The sequence below is a fragment of the Tauraco erythrolophus genome, chromosome 6, assembly GCF_009769465.1.
Source record: "Tauraco erythrolophus isolate bTauEry1 chromosome 6, bTauEry1.pri, whole genome shotgun sequence".
Classification (NCBI taxonomy): domain Eukaryota; kingdom Metazoa; phylum Chordata; class Aves; order Musophagiformes; family Musophagidae; genus Tauraco; species Tauraco erythrolophus.
The window spans coordinates 324,065-345,629 of NC_141470.1; the positions used below are offsets into that span (position 1 = coordinate 324,065).

The window sequence follows — 21,565 nt, forward strand, 5'->3', positions numbered from 1 at the left end:
CTCATTTATTTTGTGACCTCAGATGTTTAGGCATGATCCAGTATCACAACTCAGACATTTTAATGCATAACCTTATTTTCCTGATATGAATAGTCCCACCGTGACCATCTGATAGCTCTTTTTTAACTAAAAAAGCTATCCATATCTAAAATAATTTTGTCTCAAAACCAGAAAACCACTATATGTGAGGATGCTATGTATCACTGGAGCACACAATCTGCTACTTGGCCTTACGAACAGGGAATGGCCCCAGCACTGAGGAGTTTTTTGATGTAGATGTTGCCATTACTGACTGTACTCAAATGCTCTTATTTGTACAGAGATAGCAATCTACTCCTTTTTTATAATTCAATTTAATTTGAGCACATCTTAATGTGTCTTTTGTCTGCACTTATTTACTCAGTAGTATTTATAAATCACTGTTTATAAGCTTTTTTCTTTTTTTTCCTGAAGATAGTGAAGTATTTGGTTTTTTTCAGCAATGATCTTTGTTTTTATAAACAAAATTCTTCAAATTTGAGTTTAAATGTCTGTAACTGCCATAATGGTTTTGCACTACTTCTGCTTTACATTATTCTTCTACTGCTTGTTTTTTCCTTTCTTTTTGGGAAAATTTGCATCTGTCCAATGCAAAGAAAAGAACAACTGATTTGACGTAAAGGGATTTAATAAGAAGAGTAGAGAGACTACAGTTAAACTGTATATTAATTTCCATTTTCCATCACCTTTATGGCACACACTAACAGTAGAGTAATAGTGGTAGATATAGAGCATGATCAGCTGAATCCTCCATTGTCCTAACAGCTGTGGACTTGCAACATGAAACACTTCTGGAAATCTCCACACAAGATCATTGGAACCCCGCCTATACCGATGAAGAGGAGCAGTATCCTAGCTCTGCTGGCAGGGGTAAAGCAATTAAACATTGCAGATAATATTCAGATTTGTGACATAATTCAATGAAGTATAACGCTGTTATGGTGCAGCTGGTTGTAATTCCCATACCATTAGCCTCAGTTTAGTGTAATGTCTTTATATTATTTGTACTAGAGCCCTCAGATGTGGGATCTGTAGCATTTATCTGTCATTCCAAGTCTATCTTTTGCATCTAGTCTTTATTACTTGAGATTTTTCCTCACATCTCTGGGATTTTTAAACTTGCACTGCCAGTAGTGTAATAAAACTGAGAAGATTGTAACATTTGGTGATCTGTCTGGTGAGAAAAAAATTCCCTTTCTTCCACTTCAAAATTTCTATTGTAAAATCTGAAGACAAAAGACAAAAAAAGGGAGCTAGTGATTCAAATATGTGAAACTGTGTTACAAATGATAATATACTACCTCTAGATGAATGTGAACATTTTGCTACCAGTGTTAGCGACAGTAGCCAACTGAGATACTGAAAATGTGTTCGTGTTCAGCAAGCCTAAAAACCTCTGTAGGCAAAGGCTTACAGAGTACATACTCCAGCTGTTTTTGCTGTATACTTAAATAATTTCCAGTTAAAATTTTTGAAAAGCATAGCTGGATATGAGTTTCATTTTTAGGATGTTTTGGCTATAATGCACAGCTTTACCCTGTTAAGGAGAGGTACAAAACTGAATAGCTGGAGGCACAGCTATGTACAGTCGCATTGAGGGCCAGTCCTGTAATTGCATAAAATTAGACTGTACTGAAAAAAAAAAAAGCCAAACCCAAAACATTTCTTTGGGACTTGCGGAAAGCCTTCTTATCCCGCTGTAAAAAGTATTTTCTATGTCCTGTGGTAGTCCTTTGGATTTATATGATCTGCCTCCAATAGCTAGACACCTGTCTTTCTGGTTCCAAGATTGGTTTGAACAGTGAAAGTTTATACAATTGGCATTAGAACAGGTGCTATAATTACCCAGAAATAATTTTTCTCATAAGTTTCTTTTAGTTTTGAAGTATTGTTAGACCAGTTGTATTTATGCATAGTTAAACTTTTTTTTACAAGATAATCTATATGTATTGAGTTTAATTACAAAAATAATGAATTACGTTTGCATGAGTGCCTTCTTTATGAACATTTCATTATCTGAATTTGAAGATAAATATTGCTCCAGCTTTGCTCTTTTTGGGAAATAGTGTAGGTTTCTCTAGCTGGTGACTTTTGGCATATCTAACAGATCCAGCCCATTCTTTGCATGCTCTGATTAAGGACCTTTGCTTTGCCTTTGATATGTCACTCACGGAAACATTTCATACTTAAGGCAAATATGTTTCAAACTGAGTTCTAATCCTCATCTTAGTGTTATAGGTATTCTTTTTTTTCTGGTGTATCTTTCTAAGCCTTTTAATGTTAATTAGAAAATTTCTTGTGGTGGTGGTACTTCAGGTGATTTCTGACTGCATCTTCTGCTATGTAAACAACAGCAAATTAAAGAGTGAGCAATGAATTTATTTTGTCAGTAAGAGCTTTAATTATTACTGTGTTCAAAACAACTATGCTTTTCAACTTCAAATATATGAACCTACTTATTTCATTCATCCAGTCCCAGAAGAAATTACAATTTCCTTGGATCCAGCCTTGTAATTGTGTAATTGAGATATTAACTCAAAACAGAAAGTTCATCATCTCTTTCACTTTTAGAAGCTCAGAATACACAGACTCAATAGTTAAGTTAGTACTAACAAATATGAACTAGAGAGGCAAGCTATTGTTTCTATGTGTTCTTCCACTGCTTCTCCTATAGCTTTTCTCTGCCATTGGTCATTGGGGTACTTTCTAGCACACTTAAATCTTCTTCTGATCCTGGTAATGCTTTTGTGTGATAGGGTTTCCAAAGGACTTTTGTTTTCTTTCATCTTTAATTTGACATCGCATGCAACAATGAAAAGAAAAAGGCAAAACACAAAAGCCAAGCACCCTTGTTGTGTAGACTATACAGAGAGTAATATGACTTCTGTTGGGTATTTTGATCATTATTGATTCAATCATCATCTTATCAGCACTAGTTACAAGTGAAAACGTAAAACATCAAGGACCAACCCAACATCCACTATTACACAGTGCTCATTCTGCATGGATCACTCAAGAGAAAAATCTTGCAACTACCACTGGGAGTATTGAACAACGTGAATTTACTGTTGCAGGTGAAAATGATATTGAAAAGGAATCTTCTCATACAGGTAATAATACAGGTCACATTTTAGTAAATTATGAGGGTTTACTAAAGGCTTAGTTTTAGGATTTTTTTTTACTAACAAGTCTGCGTTCTGAGGCCATAACAGGATTTGTTTTTACCAGCAATTCTGTGTTCTGAGGCCATAACAGACGTTCTGCGAATAAACCTGAGCAATTCTGATTTTTGTTTGTTTTGTTTGTTTTAATTACTCTATTCTTCAGACCTGTTCCTGGAGGTTTGTTTTCTCTCCTATTTGGATTACATGTCAAGATCTGTAGTAGATTAATTCTTTAACTGTCTCCTACATCTTATGTTCTGTGTCATGCAGTCACAAGGTTTTAACAGGTTATCTACCAGGGTTGTATCTGCAGGAAACAGTCAATGTTTAAATGGAAAAATAATAATGATTGTTGTGTTTTTGACATATCTGGGAGCTGTGCTCACTCCCCTGTTACAAGTCATTACTGGACCTGGGCTTTTTTTCAGTTTTTGTTAATATGGCAATTATACCTAAAAAAATTTATCTCAAATACCTACTCATCCCACTTTTTAACTATGACAAGATGATACTGGTGTTAAAAGGAAGAAAACAAAGCATAGTGTAGAATAAAAGAGAGGCTTCTCTTTTCCATCGCTCAAAGCAATTGAAACTTAAAAGATCAAATTATAATATGAAGCTAGTAACTGAAAATTGACATATATTAGTTTCTGTTCCTGTGAGTGTACTAAGTTCACTAGTTGATGGCTGATGTGCTGTATTAAGTACTGCCAACATTGAATTTAACACAGTCATCATCTGCTCTTGCAGATTACCAAATACAGGCCACTGAAGACAAGCATATCATGCTTTATGCTGTATAAAGTGGATCTATTCCTTCAACTAAATATAATCTCATTAGCAAAAGTTTTCTGTAGTTTACTGCTTCAGCAGTCCCTAAGCCCACATTCCTCTAAGGTATCAATCCCAGGTGTTTCATCAACATCCTTTAAAAATCTGGTGATACTGTACATGTGTTACTGATATATGGAAATACTATACTATGGTGTACTATACTACTATAGCAATATTATTTGGCCTTGTTGAAATGAAAATTTTAACATACTGTGGGAATTTTCTTGGGTTTTTTTGATTGGGTTGGGGTGGGTAAAGGAGGGTTATACTACTTATAAGATTTGGACACTCTTTTGCTGTGACTGTCTAATAAAAGCTACAGATTGGTTGATATGGACAATATCATATTTTTCTAAATAACTGATATATCAAATATTCTCCAATTGAATGCTGTCTTATTTATTGTGTGCACTATTCACAAATCTGCAGCACCTGCTAGCCTTCCCGTCTGTCAGACTTCCTTGTCTATTTTCCTGGAGATGCTGCAACTAATAAAACAGTGACATTTTGAGGGAAAAAAATTAGTTGTAGCCAATACACTCAAATTCTATGATTAAAGTCTTACTGACAGGCCACATTCTTCCAGTTATTTCTGCCTTTGCTGCTCTTAATTCTGCATCAGTAGCTATTGGTTTGATATTCAACCAATTCAAAACCAACAGCATGATCCGGGGAAATACTTTTGACAAACAATGAGATTTCTTGATTCTGAAAAGCATAGGCTTAGTTTGAGGAAGGAGTCAGTCCTATTGGTGACAGTAGGCAGCTTTTCTAAACATAAACCAGAAGGAGAAGCAAATCTGCTTTACGTCTCCTTGCCATTAAATGTAGTAGACATGTGAGCAAGGCCTGTCATAGAGACAAGAAACGAAGAGGACAATAATATGAGAAATGGATCTTTATATACTGAGTTCATAATTGCTTCACCATCATCATAACAGCTATGTCCTCCAACCATGGGGCCAAACAGAACGACTCCGCGCAAGACATATTGGTGTACCCAGGTTGGGACAAGGGAGAAGATTATGCCACACAACCTACTATAACGGATAGAATTATTCCTTCCAGAGAGAATAATCATGAAAAAGAGTCTTACACTACAGGTACTAGTTATAATGTCAGTTATGTATATTTCATCACTTCTGTCTCTCAGATGGCCTGTGTTGGAAAGATACTGCATGAATTTGTAGAGAGGAGTAAATTACTGATCTCTTAAAGACAGTGATATATATTATAGAGTGATTAATTTTCTCTGTGCTCTGCCTGGATGATGGTAAGATAGAAGTTTTCAATTTTAGCTCTGTATGAAACATTTGTTTTCTATTTACCTACACCACTTCTAGTGCTTTCTGTTCCTTAGTGAAGCATGACTGTGGAATTGCATCCAGTTCATTATATAACTTACATTATTTGGTGTCGCCGAAATGTCTTTACCATCAAGTTGAATTCAAACTTCTGTATATTTGTACATTAACAGGTTAATGCTTTTAATTAGTGAATACTCATCTGTGGAAAGAGTGTTCTTTTCATAGATTTTATCAAAGTATTTATCCCTCTGGTTCGTAGAATGATGAGACAAAGAAATTTACAAAAATGGCATGACATAACATCAAAGTGCAATCTCATATAACACATACCATTTATACCATCAACATAATGTTCTAAAAACTGTATATAAGAAACACATGACTTATTCCTGAAATAAGACAAAAGGTAAATTTAATCCTTTCTTAAACAGAGAAGGCCGAGAACCTGTTTTGATTTTGTGACAACTTGTTAAATTTCTTTTGTGATTACTGTGAGTTCCTCTGACAGTGTATCTCTTCCGTCTCATTGCTCCTGCCATTATTTAGCATTAGACAGCTGTTGTGAAAAAGCAGGACAGCTTAGGTTATGAAGCTAGAAAGCTGATGACAATGAAAATAAATAGAAAAGCCTGTTTTCCTTTCTTCTTTGTCATCCAATCAGAATAAGAACCATAACCAGAAACATACACTGCATATAAAGAAGAGAGGAACAGTGTAGGTGGTGGGTTCAGTAAACACCACACCACAAATTAATAATAGGTAAAATCCTTCAGTAACGCCAAAATTTGAAGCTGGTTCTGGGAGGAAACCTAGTCTTATGACTACCATGAATAGAACAATGAATTATAAACATTTTCTGTAACTTGTCACCACTCACAGTCTTGAGCAACAAAGGAGAATCAATGCCTGTAGAAAGGGTTCTTTACTGTCAGTACTGATATCTGTAACATAAACCACACTCTGGCAGCACTTGACACTGTCCCTGAAGCTGAGGATCTGTGGTCAGCCTGGGATGCGAGTCAAGGAATTCTCCTGACTGCTGTCTCTGTATCCTTTCCCTGTGTCCACTGTCCTTGGGAATCTTTTGAGTTAAGCAAAAAAGTGGATGAGAATAGCAAGTGAAAGTGTCTGATCAATACATTGACAGAGCAGTGGTGATGTATGGGAGGACAGAAGGTCTCCCTTCTCTTCCCTTTTTGTGGTGAGAAAAGGGTAGCAGTGGTTTAAAGTGAACAGAAGATTTGAACATTGTGCTAATGGGAGGGGCACAGCAGCACACACATGGAATTCACATCTGATTAAATCATCGTGGTAACAGCTATCGCCTTTCCTGATGGTGCCCACCACGAAGACCCACCTCAGCTACCTCTGCCTTCAGATCATGAATCTGGACAGGGCACTGAAGTCATCATGCATCCCACAGACGCCTCTGGGGATGGGGTCCTCCATAGGACCACAGTTAGTACGAACAAAGCTGGTGATGACTCTCCTCTGACAAGTACAAGTAAGAATAATGCATCATACTCATTTCTCATGCCTGACGTGAAATGAGACATTATTTCTTCTGAAATTGAATCTTTTGCCTATCTTTCTCATCCTGGGGCTTTACATTCTTGGTGTGGACTTGTAGTGCAAAAATCTGTGATGGAATCTGTGCTGTTGCTAGAATTATCTTCTGGATAAGGGACTCCTTGCTGGTACACTTGGTGGTTTCTGTCCTTTGCTGAAGCATGTTCTGGATGGCTTCCTGACTGTTCTGCAAGAGACACACTTTGGTGATTCTGAATCCCCAGCCTCATCTTTCTTTCTTGTCCATCAGTGGGATCAGGCTTGATGTGATTGCTGTGGTGGAGGTGCTCTGGCGGGTTAATCAGATGGCTTGCTCTTGTGACTCAGCAGCAGCACCATCACCAGGAATTGCTGTCCTGGAGGTGAGGGCAGGGCAGTCATGGAAGAATTATATCCCATAAATTCTGCCTTCAATTCCTTACTCCTCCTCACCAGTAGATTGCCAGGCAAGACCGCCACAGATCTGGTTGCAGTATGGCCACTCACTCTGAGTTATAGGGTCAGGTTGTTGCTGCTGTGGTCTCTTCTTTGGAAAGGCTTCCCTTTCCATCTGTCACTGGGATCTATATAGGTAGCCAACGTCTCCCTGCAACATGGTGAGCATATATGTGGTTCTCAAGGGTCTCTCAGAAGCCAGTGACAGTGTGGAAGAAGGGGAGGTCTTCATGTCTTCTCTTCTCTGTGCTTTGAATGAGGAAGATGGATGTGCTTTCTGGCTTGCTGTGTTACAGGAAAGAGGGAAATAACGTAGGTGGTGGTATTTGTGAATGCTCATTTTTAAAGCTGATCATGCTGTCGTCATGGCAGTCACAGAGTCCATGGATGCTATTAACCAAGAGAAAGCAACCAAGGAGCCACTGTCACCTGGCACTCCACCTGAAAGTGGAAGTGAACAAGCAAATACCACAGATGGTTCCCATGTTAATTGGATACCTGGAGTTTTTCCAGATATTGAAGATCATCTTAACCAATTGCAGACTCCTCTTCCTACTAGTAAGAACTACAGATCATGAGAATTTCCATTTATCCGTCAGTCAGTTATTTTGGATAATAGCAGTGGTTCAAAAACATACGTACCAACCATAATTGTAAATTATTTTTATATTATGATTTCTTTTTTGATTTTTATTATTGTTTATAACCTGCTTATAAGATGTCATTACACCTCCTGTGCAAAGCACAGGATGGTTGCTAAAAGGCTGAAAATAGTGTTTTGCAAATAACCTTTTCGTATATTCTGTTATCTGTATGGGGTGAAACAACTATTGAAGTGAACAAGTGTAAACTTTCTCCTCATGGCCATAAATATGTGATAGCACTTTGTCTTTTTTGCTAGGCACAAATGATAGCTATGTAACACTTAACTCTTTGTCACTTTTCCCCCATCCGTATTCCCTCTATGTTAGTTGAATATGTACCAAAAGAAAGGTGTATTTGCTGTTGGTATCTAGCTTATCACTGGACTGTAACTGACATTTCATTTGTGAAGGGTTGTTCTTCTGATAGAGTTAGTGCAGTTAGCAGTAACAGGGTTTACTTATTACACTACATGTAGCCTTTCTTTTTTTGTGTGTGGTCACATGCTGGTAGTACAGGAAATGAAGGGACTTTTCCTTATTCCCAAATGCAGTTTCCACATAAATAATCATCCTAACAGTAAGGTTTTTTCCACGTGCTACTTCTCATGCACACTAATCCAAATACTATTTTCATGCACTTTCTTGGAAGTTAGTGGAACTGTCTCAGGGTAGATTTTGCCCAATGCTCTGTGGACATTCTTTGCATATAAGCAAGATTATGTACCTATATTTTTATAGCAGTATACAGCAACCACTTTAAATTTAATTCTGTTCTTAATTAATTCATACATTGTCAGGTAGAATTTGGCCTACTATATTATTTTCAGAAGTTTATATAAACCCAGAAATCAACCCTATAACAATTGCCTGAGTTACAGTATTTTGACATAGGCACAGCAATATAAGTGCAAAATATGTATTTGATAGAATTTTATTGGAAAGATACATCTATTTTTAATAATGGTCTCCTACTACAACAAACTCATTTCTTGGCTTGCTGCCCTATGCACTTAATTAATCCAAGCTGCTTCCTTGATTTTACGTGCAGACATTACATACTATGAAAAAATGTTTGCTGCCTTTCATTTTGAGCACATAAAACCTGTAAGAACTGGTTTGAAGGTGAATGTTTGTGTTGAATCTTTGCATAGTCCATGCCCTGGCAAAGGCTCATAAGGCCATATTCCCAAAACTACTCCTTTTTCCATTTATTTTCTCTTGGTGCTTTTTAAAAACACAAGAGAATTACTAGAGTGCTACCATCATCAAAAAAAAAAAAATTTATTGAAGGGTTCGTTCATTTGTAACTTTGCCCCATATAGCTGTAATGGAATGGAAAAGATTCATTAATGTATTGCCAGACTATAGTTAAAGTCTTCTCTGAACAAATGAATAGCTTGATGTACTACACTTTCTTTCACTTGCTTTTTCTCTACAGCAATGTTTAAGCTGTGGTCTGACACGACACTAACGAATCATCTGTTGTCCAAGTGTTCATGGAATAACAAATCAGTCCACTGAAGGAAACAACAACAAAAAAATAACTATCAAAAAGAAAAAAAATTTAGTATGTCATTAAAAAGAAATGTAGAGAGCTTTTGAGGATCTTTTCCTGCCGCTTGCAAGCACCTCCCCAAAGCCAGAACAGTAGGGGACATGACTGAATCCTACTTCTTCTCAGTGCTCAGGGGAGGGGAAGGGTGAATGTAGCCGTTCTCCAAGCACACAAATTTTAATAAATGTCTGTGAGCCTTTCTAAGTGGTTTTTTGGTGCAAAACCTCTGGCTTTTCTCACGGATGATACAAATCACCTTAAAAAAAATCTGCTGAGGTGTGAGGTAGACAAATGAGTATATTCCTCTTGGTCAGCTTACTTGAAGGCTAGATCAGGACCCTTAGTTGCTGAGTTAGTGCTCTGTTCTTTGGGTTGAGATCGCTGAAAAACAGCTCAACCGTCAATAAGTTGCTTGTTAATAAAAATAGTGAAAACATCTGGAAGACTCATGAACTACTTGCTGGCTAAGCTTAACAGAAGGAAAAAACATGCTTCTCAGTTTAGTATTTGCCAGCTGCTTTTAGGAAATGAGATCAGAAATGCTGGCTAAAAATGAGTTACAATGTGTGTTAAAGAAAAGGAACTTCACAGCTGATTAGAGTGTTTAATTTGCTCTATCAGAGCCTGGAAGAATTCAGAGAGGTGATGCTCTGTAATATCTTTTTTGTGGTGATAATGAAGTAGTAGTCCAAGATGAAATCACTATATCTGTAGTCTGCTGATAATTTTAGACTTGATACATCTGTATGGCAACAGTGTGGGCCAGAAACATAATTGCATAGAAGTTCAAGCGGTATGGCCAGCATAGCAAATGCTTGAGACTGGAAGTATGCATTTTGATTTAAGATCTAATACCATCTTAGAACCAAATTAGATAACTTATTAAAAGGGACGAGAAGATCAATCTCTAAGTTTACAAAGAGCATTTTTTCTATTAGGAAAAATATTTTGAATTTTTAAAGTCCCACCCTATAGATAGCTATCAAATTTAAAACCATTCAGAGAACTATTCTTCTATTTTATGAAAGCATTGGAGTTTTAGAAATTCAGTTTTATCCTGTGTAGGAATAAAATTAAAAGTTTCAAAATTTCTCCATATTGGTCATTTTTGATTTAAATAAAAAAGTAAAGTTTTGTTTGTTTGTTTGTTTTTTCCTCTCTCTCTCCCTTATTTTCTCACTCTCCTTTCCCCGTGGAACAGACAAGATGTTTGACTTGTATGACAAAAATTTCTTCAAAAAGTTACCAACAGTCACATATCCTTACATATTCTCCAGAAAATTTTTAGGCAATTATGATTACATTTTGGTTCACAAAAGTATAGCATAATCAGAACTGAAACATATAAGAGAGACAAGAGGGAAAAACCATAAGTTTCGTTATTCAAAATGCTAAAACTAACCATAGTTTAGATGACTATGATGATTATGTTACAGTTTTCAGTATAAATATTTTTGATGACCTCAGCATGAACTCTCTAGAATATGGTTTTTTAATTGGAAAGTCATAGTCTTTGTATGTCACTGTTAAATAGTCACTAAGCATATTTGGCCTAATGGACAATTTCGTTCTTTAGGATCTACCTCCAGTACATATACCAATCAAGGACCACACAATAGACATTATGAATCCACTACTTTCCCTGGAGATACCACAACAAAAAGAGATTCACAATTAAGGTTAGCCCAGGTACCAGGTAGGTTTTCGAAGTCATATTTTTAACAATTTAAGCACAGAATTGTATTAATATGAACTGAAGTAACAGATGAAAATGTAAGTCAAGTACGGTTGTTCAGACTTTGTTCTGAATCAGATAATATTCAGCATTTTCACTAGCAGTCTGAAAAACAGACCATATTGTGACTCATATAATTTTCCAGCAAAATCAAGATGAGAGAAATCATGCATTTGGAGAATGGGATTAAAATCCAAATAAACTTTATAAATTGATAAGGAACCAGCCAAAAGTCAGTAAAGATATATGCAAAGTATCGTATCTATGAGAATGTTTGGTGAAAATAGTAGCTGAGTGTTGCAGAACAGGGCTTGCAGATTACAATGGAATAGAAAGAGCCAACACCATGGTACAATTGCAAAGAAATGCAAATATATTCTGAGACACATTAACAGTAAAGCGATTTTTAAAACAGAGACAGTAATTATCCCACTCTACTTAGACCTAGCAAAGTCCAGAGCTGAAGCTCTGTGTTCAGTTCAAGGCATTGCGTTAATCACATAGGAAAAAAATGGAGAAGAGCACAAAGAAAATTTTGGAAAGGTAAACTTTGAAGTACTTTTTGAAGAACTCACCATTTTCAGAGAAACTGAAGGGAGATATGAGATGAATATGCTACAGAAAGAATCATTATCAGTTTTTCACCATGGAGTAATAATAATTAACTAATTAGAAGAAGTAATTTGTTTCAAGTTAAATATAGGATACTTGTTAAACAAGGGAGACTTGTTTCAAACAAACAAAATAAAGGAGTTAGCTCTTAGGAGGAGATCTCTGTCTACAATAGTAGTACAACATGAAGAATAGGCTACTGGGGAGATATTGAAACCTCCTTTACTAAAAATGTTAAGAGCAAATGGAATGTTCCTCAGCCATCTTCTTGTTGACCGTGTTTCACTGGAGTGAAATGTAGCTGATATGACCTCTTAGGGTTCGTTCCAGTTTTATATTTCTTTTTTTTTTTCTTGGAGTTTGTTCCCAAAATACCCCTTAAAGAAGATTTTAAATTAAAAAATTAAGATTTCACTCTACCTGAAAGTCATCCTGCTTTTGTGACTGGGATTGCAGGTGTATCATTGCTAAGACTTCTCTTTTGCTTTTGGAGTAAATCAGTGATACAACTCCTCTTCACCTATGCCCACCAAAATGCAGTGCTAAGAGTGATGGGGTATTTCATTTGAGTTGGCCTGTGTATAGCTGAATGATGAAAATGTATTTGATTTGCACAGAAGCACTTTGTAAAACAAACATTCATGTGAACCAGGAAAAAAGTCTGACAGTTTAAAGAATGTAAAAGGGCTTGTGTTCTTGCAGTTCTGCAGAATGGCAAAGCTGCATGCGGTATGTTAACACGCTCTCCTCCCCTCCCTCGATTCTCCCCGCAGGTTGGCTGATCGTCGTTGCTGCTCTTGTGGCGCTTGCGTTGATTCTCGCAGTGTGCATTGCTGTGAACAGTCGGAGAAGGTAAGGCAGACCCTTTACTTTTTCAAAGCACACCACCTTGCTATTTTCTTCATTGAGAGGCTCCAAAGCTTCGTGAAAGAGCAGAGTAGCATAACACAGGAAAGAGCTTTCTCTGCGAAACTCTGTGACTTGGGGTGTGAGGGCCTAGGTCTTTAAAAGTAGGGACTGCCATTGTTTCCTCCCTCTTAACCCAGAGTCACCATAGGAACAGACAAACAGGGCCACAATAGCTAATTATAGATTGCAACTAATAAGATATGAAACAATCTGAGAGCTGTAAATTATGCCCTAGATACCATTAATAGAAAACATGTCTTTTACTTAGAGTTTCCATGCAGCGCGGAGTCACAAAGAGAGAAAGTGCATGTAGGTGCATGTATGTGTACGAATGCATGGATCAGACCCTAATAATATGTGTTAATCACTGTAAGGAAAACTTTTTGAAGCAGGGACTACTCTAGTGTGCTTGAAACAAGTGGAATTTTTTCTTTCACTTTAGCAGTGTTGTGGTTTAGCCCAGTTAGCAACTAAATGCTACACAGCCTCTCACTCACCCTCCCCCACCCCCAGGAAGTGGGGAAGAGGATTAAAGGGAAAAAGCGAAGGCAACCTGTGGGTTGAGATAAGAACGATTCGATAGTAACAAAAATATATTTATATATGTGCGTAATAATAATAATATATACAGACAAATGATCCACAGTGTAATTGCTCACCACCCAGTGAGTGACACCTGTCCCGTCCTGGCAAACAATCCCAAAACAGTTAAGTCCTAACACCACAATCCCAGACAAGCGAGAGGCCCAACAAGAGAGCAAGGGAGAGAGAGAGCGCTCCAAGAGACCAAGAAAGAGCCCTCAGAAGAGAGTTCCCAGAAGAGCAAAAGCCCTTCTTCTCTGTCAACACTCCTTTATATACTGGGAATGATGTTGCATGATGTGGAATACTCCATTGGCCAATTTAGCCCTTAATCCTAAATCTAAATCCAGATCATAAGGGGAGTTGTGAACCCTTTGTCTTGGCCAGGCTCCCCTCCAGCCTGTTGTGCTCCTGCAGATGGGCAAAAACATGGGAAGCCGAAAGGTCATTGAGGTCTCAGTGACAGCTATAAACATCAGTGCGCGATCAACATTCTTCTCATAACGAATCCCAGACTAAAACCAAAACACAGAGATCTCTTAACTGATAAAAAGAAAAACTAACTCTGTCCCAGATGAAACCAAGACAAGTGGGATCCAAATGATAACATGACTAAGTCAAGAATCCTTTCTTTGTCTATTCTGATTAAGTACTAATACGCTGAAAATTCATGGAGAGATAATTGCTGTGCAGTCAGCATCCTGCACGTGAATGCCAACTAATCCAAAACTAACACTGAAGTAGTGCTATGAGAAAATCGGATAGCTGAGAAAGGAGGATTGAGCATTCCAGTGTTAGCTGAGCAGTAAGTTGAGAACGTTCCGAGCATTAATTTATTTAAAAAGTGAGAACTATCTGCATAATGCTGTCAGTTACAGCAGTTTTTAAATGAATGCTAACTGCAGCATTTCCACTTTCAGTCTCATTCGAGTCGTCTGAAAAAGCCTAATGAAGTGTAGGTCTTACTTTCAAGGTAGTTAATTTCCTGATTCATAAATCAATAGATTTAGCCTTTTTAGTTAGGAGGTAAATATGGCTGAGATTTCAAGCATTTCAAACAAGCAATTGGGCCTTCTCAGTAAATAGCAAGTTACTTGGCTACAGTATTTTCCTTTTTTTTTTTTTTAATGTAAATTGATGCTGTCATAAGTTATCTTAACCAAAACCCAAAATGGCCAAGGTTCAGTGCAGTCCTCTTTAGTTTGCTAGTTATTCTCCTTGCTGCACAGAACAGTTATTTATTCCCCTTGTTGCCTCTGTCTGGTGCCTGTTGTAAAAAGCGTTAGGATCTTCATCCAGGGTCCAACAGAAGATGCTGTCCAGCCTGACCATCACATCAGCAAAGACACTGAGCTGCTCTTTCAAGAGGCTGCCAGCTCCACAGCTCCTTACTGGCCTCTTTTAGCATTTCATGGTTGCAGAGCAGGAGTCATTCCCAAGGGGGTGTGTGACATTAGCACAGTGAACTCAGCTATTTCAGATAAAATAACGCTCATTTATCAATCACTGATCATGAAAAAAGTAATATTTTAGAAGGATAATAATATAACTAAACTGCCAAATTAGTCATTCAGGCAAAATATGCCTCATTTAAGAAGAAAGCACTTTAAAGTACAACTTCACACAGATATTGTCCCTCTTAAGAGAAGGTGCTTAGTGTATTTGTTTACACAAGGCTATTGGAGGACAAGTAGGATGTTCATCACTGCGAAGCCAGAGAACCATCTTAACAGTCTGGGACAAGTCTGACAGCTGTGTAACTAGTACTTTTTTACTGCCCTGAAGAATACCCAGCCCTTGTTGATCAGCATGCATCAGTTTTGGACTGGTGACTTCTTAAAAGAGCATGTGTTTCCATGTGTGTGTTCCTTCAGAGCTACATGAAGAGTTTACTGGGCAGCACTGCATTGAGTGTGATTTTAAAGCACAGTAGCTACTTCCTACCTTAATATCATAAGAAGCTGTGCTATTGGTAGTAGCAAGAGTACTTCTCTGTATTTCCTTACTGTTGGTGGGCTTCTAGGCCTGACATGCTAATACAAAGAAGAAAAAAGTTATCTTGTATAATGAAGTGAGAGCTTGATCCAAATTTTCTGCTATCTCAAGAACTTGAGCAGTTTCAAAAGTGTGGTCCCGAGTCTGGATTTAGACTGACCCTGTCTTTACAGTGGGATATATGCAAAGTTCATAAATGTGGATATATCCAAATGTTAGAAAATCTTTTATAGCTTTCAGGAATGAATGTTATTCCTACCTGTAGTAACGATAGATATAAACTGAGTAAGTGATTTCCTGCCAAATTTTATGCATATAACAGTGGATGCTTTCAAAAAATAAAATATGCTATATGGAGAAACTTCACACTTTGCATTATAGAAGTCTGTACTGACAGACACAAGTTTCATTTCCAAGAACCTTTTCCTAAATATTGACTCTCAAGCTTTTTCTTGTTTTTGATAGTCTCCACTTATACTACTTATTTACTTTTTATTTCTTTCTAGATGTGGGCAGAAGAAAAAGCTAGTGATTAACAATGGCAAAGGGGCAGTGGAGGACAGGAAGACAAGTGGATTAAATGGAGATGCCAGCAAATCACAAGAAATGGTGCACTTGGTTCATAAAGAACAGTCAAATGACCGAACAGGAGCATGTGACGAATTCCTTACCGTTAATGAAACACAAAATCATCAGGAGCTTAACATGAAGAGTAGAGTGTAGTGGTACCAAGTTGCTAAGTAGATCAGAGCTGGAGAAATCAAAAATGCATAGAACTTGGACAGGAATTCACAGATGCACTGTGCTACTGATGTCTTTTGAACTTAATTAAACATAAGATTTATTCATTTTTAATCACTTTACAATTATATCTGAGTGATAAAATTGACATTAGCTTTCTAAAATAAGCCCCCAAGAGTTGCATACTGTTTTCAGTTCTCAGTTCTTACACAGAGGACACTCACTGTGTCCTGGGTGTTAGGAGGAATATAAGTTTATGTCATTGTTCCCCAGATGAAGGGTCTTTGCTGTGCAGAGCTGTACAGAGCTATCCAGTCACTCCATCTTACGGGCATTTAAGGTACTAAACTTGTCATGGCACAAGAGTAAGTGAGGAACAAATGTCAAGAGCAAAAATCAAGTTTAAACTAAAAGCCTCCTATACAATGTCTAAAACATTGGAATCCTTCAGAAATTATTTCTAGCCAGGAAGAGCAGTGGGTTCATCCAAAGTCTGCCAGTATAAACAAAAAGTGACATTTTATAATGATTTATGACTTGGTCAGCAATGAGGGAAACCCAGAAGGACAAAATTTATTTATCTCCATGTTTAAATGTCTATGGGCATAGAACAAATCTTCTTGGGAGGGGACATAAAGAGATGAAAACATGAGCTGATACATAATAAACTTCAATGCTGTATTATCCTAACCATCTGTAGAGTTATCCTTGAGTTTTTGAGGTGTTCATTGTTGTTCCCCCTCCCTCCTTCACTGGTCACAGTTTGTGCACGTTTTTAATGAGTCTGTCAGTTAGGGTAATGAATAAAACAGAAGGACGTCAGCAGTGTCACACATGCACAACTCAAGCAATTGGAGATGATTAGGGAAGATGACAGTATTTTATTCCTGAAGAACAGATCTCTGTCTTCTTCTGCTCCGTTTTACTTAGGAGATCCTGAGCCTAGTAAAACTTGTTTCCCCTATAACTACTATGTTACACCAGTTTGCTGATATTTTAAAAGTTGCCTTTCTATGATCTCACTCACTTCCTCTGAATTCTGTTTCATCCACATTTTCCCCTCTGCTTTTTAAAAATACCAAAAGAAACATTGCTTGCTTATTGTTACCAGAAGTTCAAATTCTACAAAAAAGATCAAAGAAAATTAAAGGAAACTCTCTCAGCCAAGTAATATAGTAAAGTAGCTGCAGCTGCATTGTTATATGCTTTTGTTTTGTCCTTATGTGTCTGTTATGTAAAGTATTTGTATTAAGCTATGATGCTGTGCATTATATTGATATGAATTGTCAGAAAGAAAATTATTTACTACCAGCGGTCTGTGCCATTTTTAAGAAAGCGTATTGGGATGGAAGGAGAATGATAACTTCTAATTGGGCTGTCTCAAAAAAATGCAAGTGAAAACAGTCTAATTGCAACCAGTGGTCTGTATCAGTTGTGGGATGGGAAATGCCCTGCAGCAGGGTTATTCAAGTGTCCCTCTTCACTGACCATAGCTCCTGCCTTTGAAACTGTTCTCCTGGAGCTTGTTATTTGATGTTCTCTATCTGAAGCAATTTGGAAGATGAGTATTCAGCTGGCTAAATACTAACATTAGTTAGCACTGATCTTTACTGGAACATAACGCACAAGACTGTTGATTATATTTCTCAGTCACAGCCCTCCAGCAATTTCCTGTGTGTTTCATCAAGTTGCTCAGTGCCCTGGTATCTGCAGGCAGATCTCCTCAGGGACAATTTATACCTCAGCAAAAGGTCCCAAGAAGAGGTGTGATTTTAAAGTACATGTAGGATGTTTTCTGACTCCGTGTAGGTCAGCATGTTTCATCTATCAACAGCCACGCAGCTTGTGCTCCAAAGGTGTTCAAACAAGCTGAAGCTAGTGGGACGAGATCATTTACACTATGAGTACTTGAGGCCCACTGTCAAACTTAGTCCTTTCATGTATTTTAATACTGAACTGTGTAGTGGGAAGTCTGTTGACTCTATGCATTGATTTCTGTTTAATTCCTGTAATGCTTTTAAGCAAACTTTTCTATTTGTCCTTATAAATCAAATCAAAATGATCTATTGAAAGCTGTGTTTAAACTGGTGTTATGTACTAATTTCACTAAGTATGGAGATCCAGAGTAAGAATTATTCCTCTCTTTAAATCCTAATTGAATATAGGTATCAATCAAAAGGAGATATTTCCTTGTCTTGGCTAAATTTTTCTTGAAAAAAAGGAAAAATGCTCCCTATTCAGATGTTTAATGGAGTAATCAACAAACTCCTTCCTAATTTGTCTAATGTTCAGGAGCTATAAATGCACAGACAATACGGGTTGGCTTTTTTTATTTTTTTTTTAATAGAGAGATACTCAAGTTCTCTTTACAGAGGCAATGCCATTGTTTTATACATGCTGATCTTTTTAGATTGTCACGTGATTCATGTGTAATTAAGTTTCATTATAGTTTCAAAACTAAATGGCAATCTTGTGTAATATAGTACATATCTTTATTAATCTTGGTTTTATTATTTGAGGGATTGTTTGTTGTGTGTATGTATTTTTTATATAAAGCACTTCATATATTCGCATATTTATTTAACAGATTAATCAGAATGAAAGAAAATATAATTTCTAAATTGTGATTAGAAATGATATTGTTAAAAACACATTGAACTGTAAAATAAGCTTCAGAAAAATAAACTTGAGTCCACATTGAGGATAAAAAGTAAGACCAGCATTTTTAGTGGGAGAGAAGTATTCAGCAGGATAATCATGTTTAGTACTAGTGAGCCATGGGTCATTTTTTCTGTTTGCAAACTCTAAGGAAGGCTCAGCTAAATGCTGTGTTACCTTGTCTGCTCTGCCAGCCTCCCATATGCTCCCCAGATGCCCTGGGAGTTAGCAATTAACTCAGCTTCCTGCTAGAAGCAGACAACTTGGTCCAGTTTAAGATCAACCCAGCAAGATCTTGACAACTATTCCTGGCATTTGGGAGAGCACAACTCCCAGAAAGATCCAGCCCTTCCTTCAGCGTGCTGACAGACAAGTTGGGTCTTGGTCCACCCTTGGTGTCTGGGAAGAATGAGGATCTCTCTTAAAAATGCTGAGGAGACCAGGCTGGACCTAGAACAGACCCCATGATCAGCTTGTGTTATTCCTTTGTCTTGAACACTTTTAAACAAATGTAATCCAGACCACGTCTCTCATGGAAATACGGTCTAAAGCAGTAAGCATATTTAAGAGAAGGATTGTATGTTTTACAAGGATGTAATATTGTCATTGAACAATCTGGGATGTTTCACCTGTATTTTCTTGAAGATCTTACAGGGAATGTTTGATTAAAGCAGAGAAAGGATATGAGGCTGTCATGTCTAACCACATGGATGTGTTAAATCCTTTCCACAAAATCAAGTCCAAAATTATATTTCTGCACAACTTTTTTCACGTGATAGGGATGTCTTTTGTGTGTCCTTTGTCAACAACAACAGCCTCTGTACTAAGTAGCTTGAAGCATGTTGCCTGGAACATTATTAGGATTGCCAAGTGTCTCTATCTCATAGAAGCAGTGCTGGCCAAGGACAGAGGTCAGTATATCGTCCTGGTTAGGGCTGGTCCTAATTACTCTTTCTGTAGATGAAGGAAACAAATTAAATCCTCTGACAACACTGTTCTGCCTCAGCATACACAGACATCTGGATATTTTGTAAGCCAGCAGTTAATGGGTTTATTTTATGCTATATTAGGTCACTAGCCAATAATTATTTCTTATCCTTATTAAACAATTCAAGGTTCTGACACCTCTGGTTTCAAGAGATTTGATTAGTCGAATACAAACCCTTTGGGTAATCACAAGTACTGACTAGTTTTCCTCTGTGGAGGGGAAAAGGACAAAAAGATGGGAGGAAAAGTGCTACGCTGAGCTGTTCTGTGGGGTGCAGTTCCAGCTGGGTGGGAGTGGATAACAAAACTCATTCCGTTTTGGGGGCAAGAATTGTGCAAACGTGTTTTCGGAGTGGGAGCTCCAGAAGATTAGGGATGGAGGGAGAACACAGTCGCTGGGAGAGGAAAGAAAGGGAGAGTGACATTTCTGTGCTACTACTGGGAAAATCCCTTCAATACCCCCAGTACTTTGGCACTTGAATGTTTCACAGCTCTGAGAAGGAAAAAAGAATTGGCCTTTTCCTGTGAACGCCCCCACCTCCAAGTCACTCTCTAAATTCACCACCTCATTTACAAACCAATTTTAAATAATTTTCCCTGGTAGCTTGTTTCTTGTTATTACTATGCCATGCTGCATGCGGCATCCACCAACACCATGCTGTGAGCAAGCAGCCGTGACAATAAGCAATGAGAAGCAAAGTGCTAGTTTAGCAAAAATGAGTAACAATGTTTTTTGTGCAGCACACAGACTGCACTTTTTGTCTTCCTTGTCTCATCCGTTTGGAGTAAGGTTAGCAACAGTAAGATTTCGAGAACATTTCACTTCTTGCTCATCTTCCTGTTTTTAAAGTACCAGACTTACACGGATCTTCACGTAGGTCAAACATGCTGCTGCACAGTTTTTTGAAAAGTTGAAATTGAAGAAGCAAATCCATCATCAAAGAAGCCCTCCAAACCTCAAGGGAGCTGATTATTGTTAAAAAAGTAGAGGCAGTGAAACCTTTACATATGTTTTAAACATAACCTTCTTTCAATTTTGTCTGAATGTTTCCACCAAACATCAGAAAGGTTTTTGCCTGAGCAACAGCTTCAAGGAGTCACAAACTTTTTTAATAAAAAAACTTCTTACTCTACAGGCAAAAAAGTTTTGGATGAATAAGTGGATGGATGAAACCCATTTCCATACACTCTCTGCCACACAAATCTGTGCATTGAATGCTGATATGAATGTTTTTAGTTTTATGTTTTCATTCAGAAAAAAAAAAAAAGGAAAAAAATTAAAATTATGACATTTTGGATAAAAACAAGTCCACAAAGACTGTGAAATGAGAAGATGACTACTTTTTGTTTTCAAAAATAGACAGTTTTAAGACCCCAGGTAGAAGATCTAGCTGTGCAAGATTGCTTTTTTTTTTTTTAAGATTCACCATGACTATTACATAATATAGCTTTCCCTTTGTACTAAAATGAAATTCTGACAAGTAATTTATTTTCAATTTGAAAAAACTGCCTGTGTTAAAGTATAATAAAATAGGATTTGTCAAGTCAAATAGGATCTGACATAAATTTAAGTGCATCTATTAGGGAAAAGTCTCACTCTGCAACACCCACCTAACTCAGACTTTAGCTCAACAGCAGCTGTATTCAGGTGCTGAAGCTAAGGCAAGAGGTTGCCTTGTAAACTATGCCAAAGGCATAGCTGAAGTTACGGGCATGCAGGCTGGCAGTGGGAAATTGGCATATGGCTCATAGGCAGCAGAAGCTCTGTACATCAAACAGGTTCCATGTCTGCTGAATTA

At 37.4% G+C, this 21,565-nt stretch overlaps 1 protein-coding gene across 1 annotated transcript in view; it reads left to right on the forward strand.

Moving 5' to 3' along the window:
* Window positions 1-18,342, forward strand: part of CD44 (CD44 molecule (IN blood group)) — a 54,974-nt gene extending 36,632 nt beyond the window's left edge. The window contains exons 9-16 of the mRNA XM_086612806.1: window positions 805-909; window positions 2,970-3,149; window positions 4,979-5,140; window positions 6,645-6,821; window positions 7,721-7,906; window positions 11,124-11,243; window positions 12,668-12,746; window positions 15,887-18,342. Of these exons, the coding sequence (XP_086468932.1) occupies window positions 805-909; window positions 2,970-3,149; window positions 4,979-5,140; window positions 6,645-6,821; window positions 7,721-7,906; window positions 11,124-11,243; window positions 12,668-12,746; window positions 15,887-16,103 (1,226 nt within the window). The 3' untranslated portion in view covers window positions 16,104-18,342. The remainder of the gene's footprint in view (window positions 1-804; window positions 910-2,969; window positions 3,150-4,978; window positions 5,141-6,644; window positions 6,822-7,720; window positions 7,907-11,123; window positions 11,244-12,667; window positions 12,747-15,886) is intronic.
* The last annotated feature ends 3,223 nt before the right edge of the window (window positions 18,343-21,565 follow it).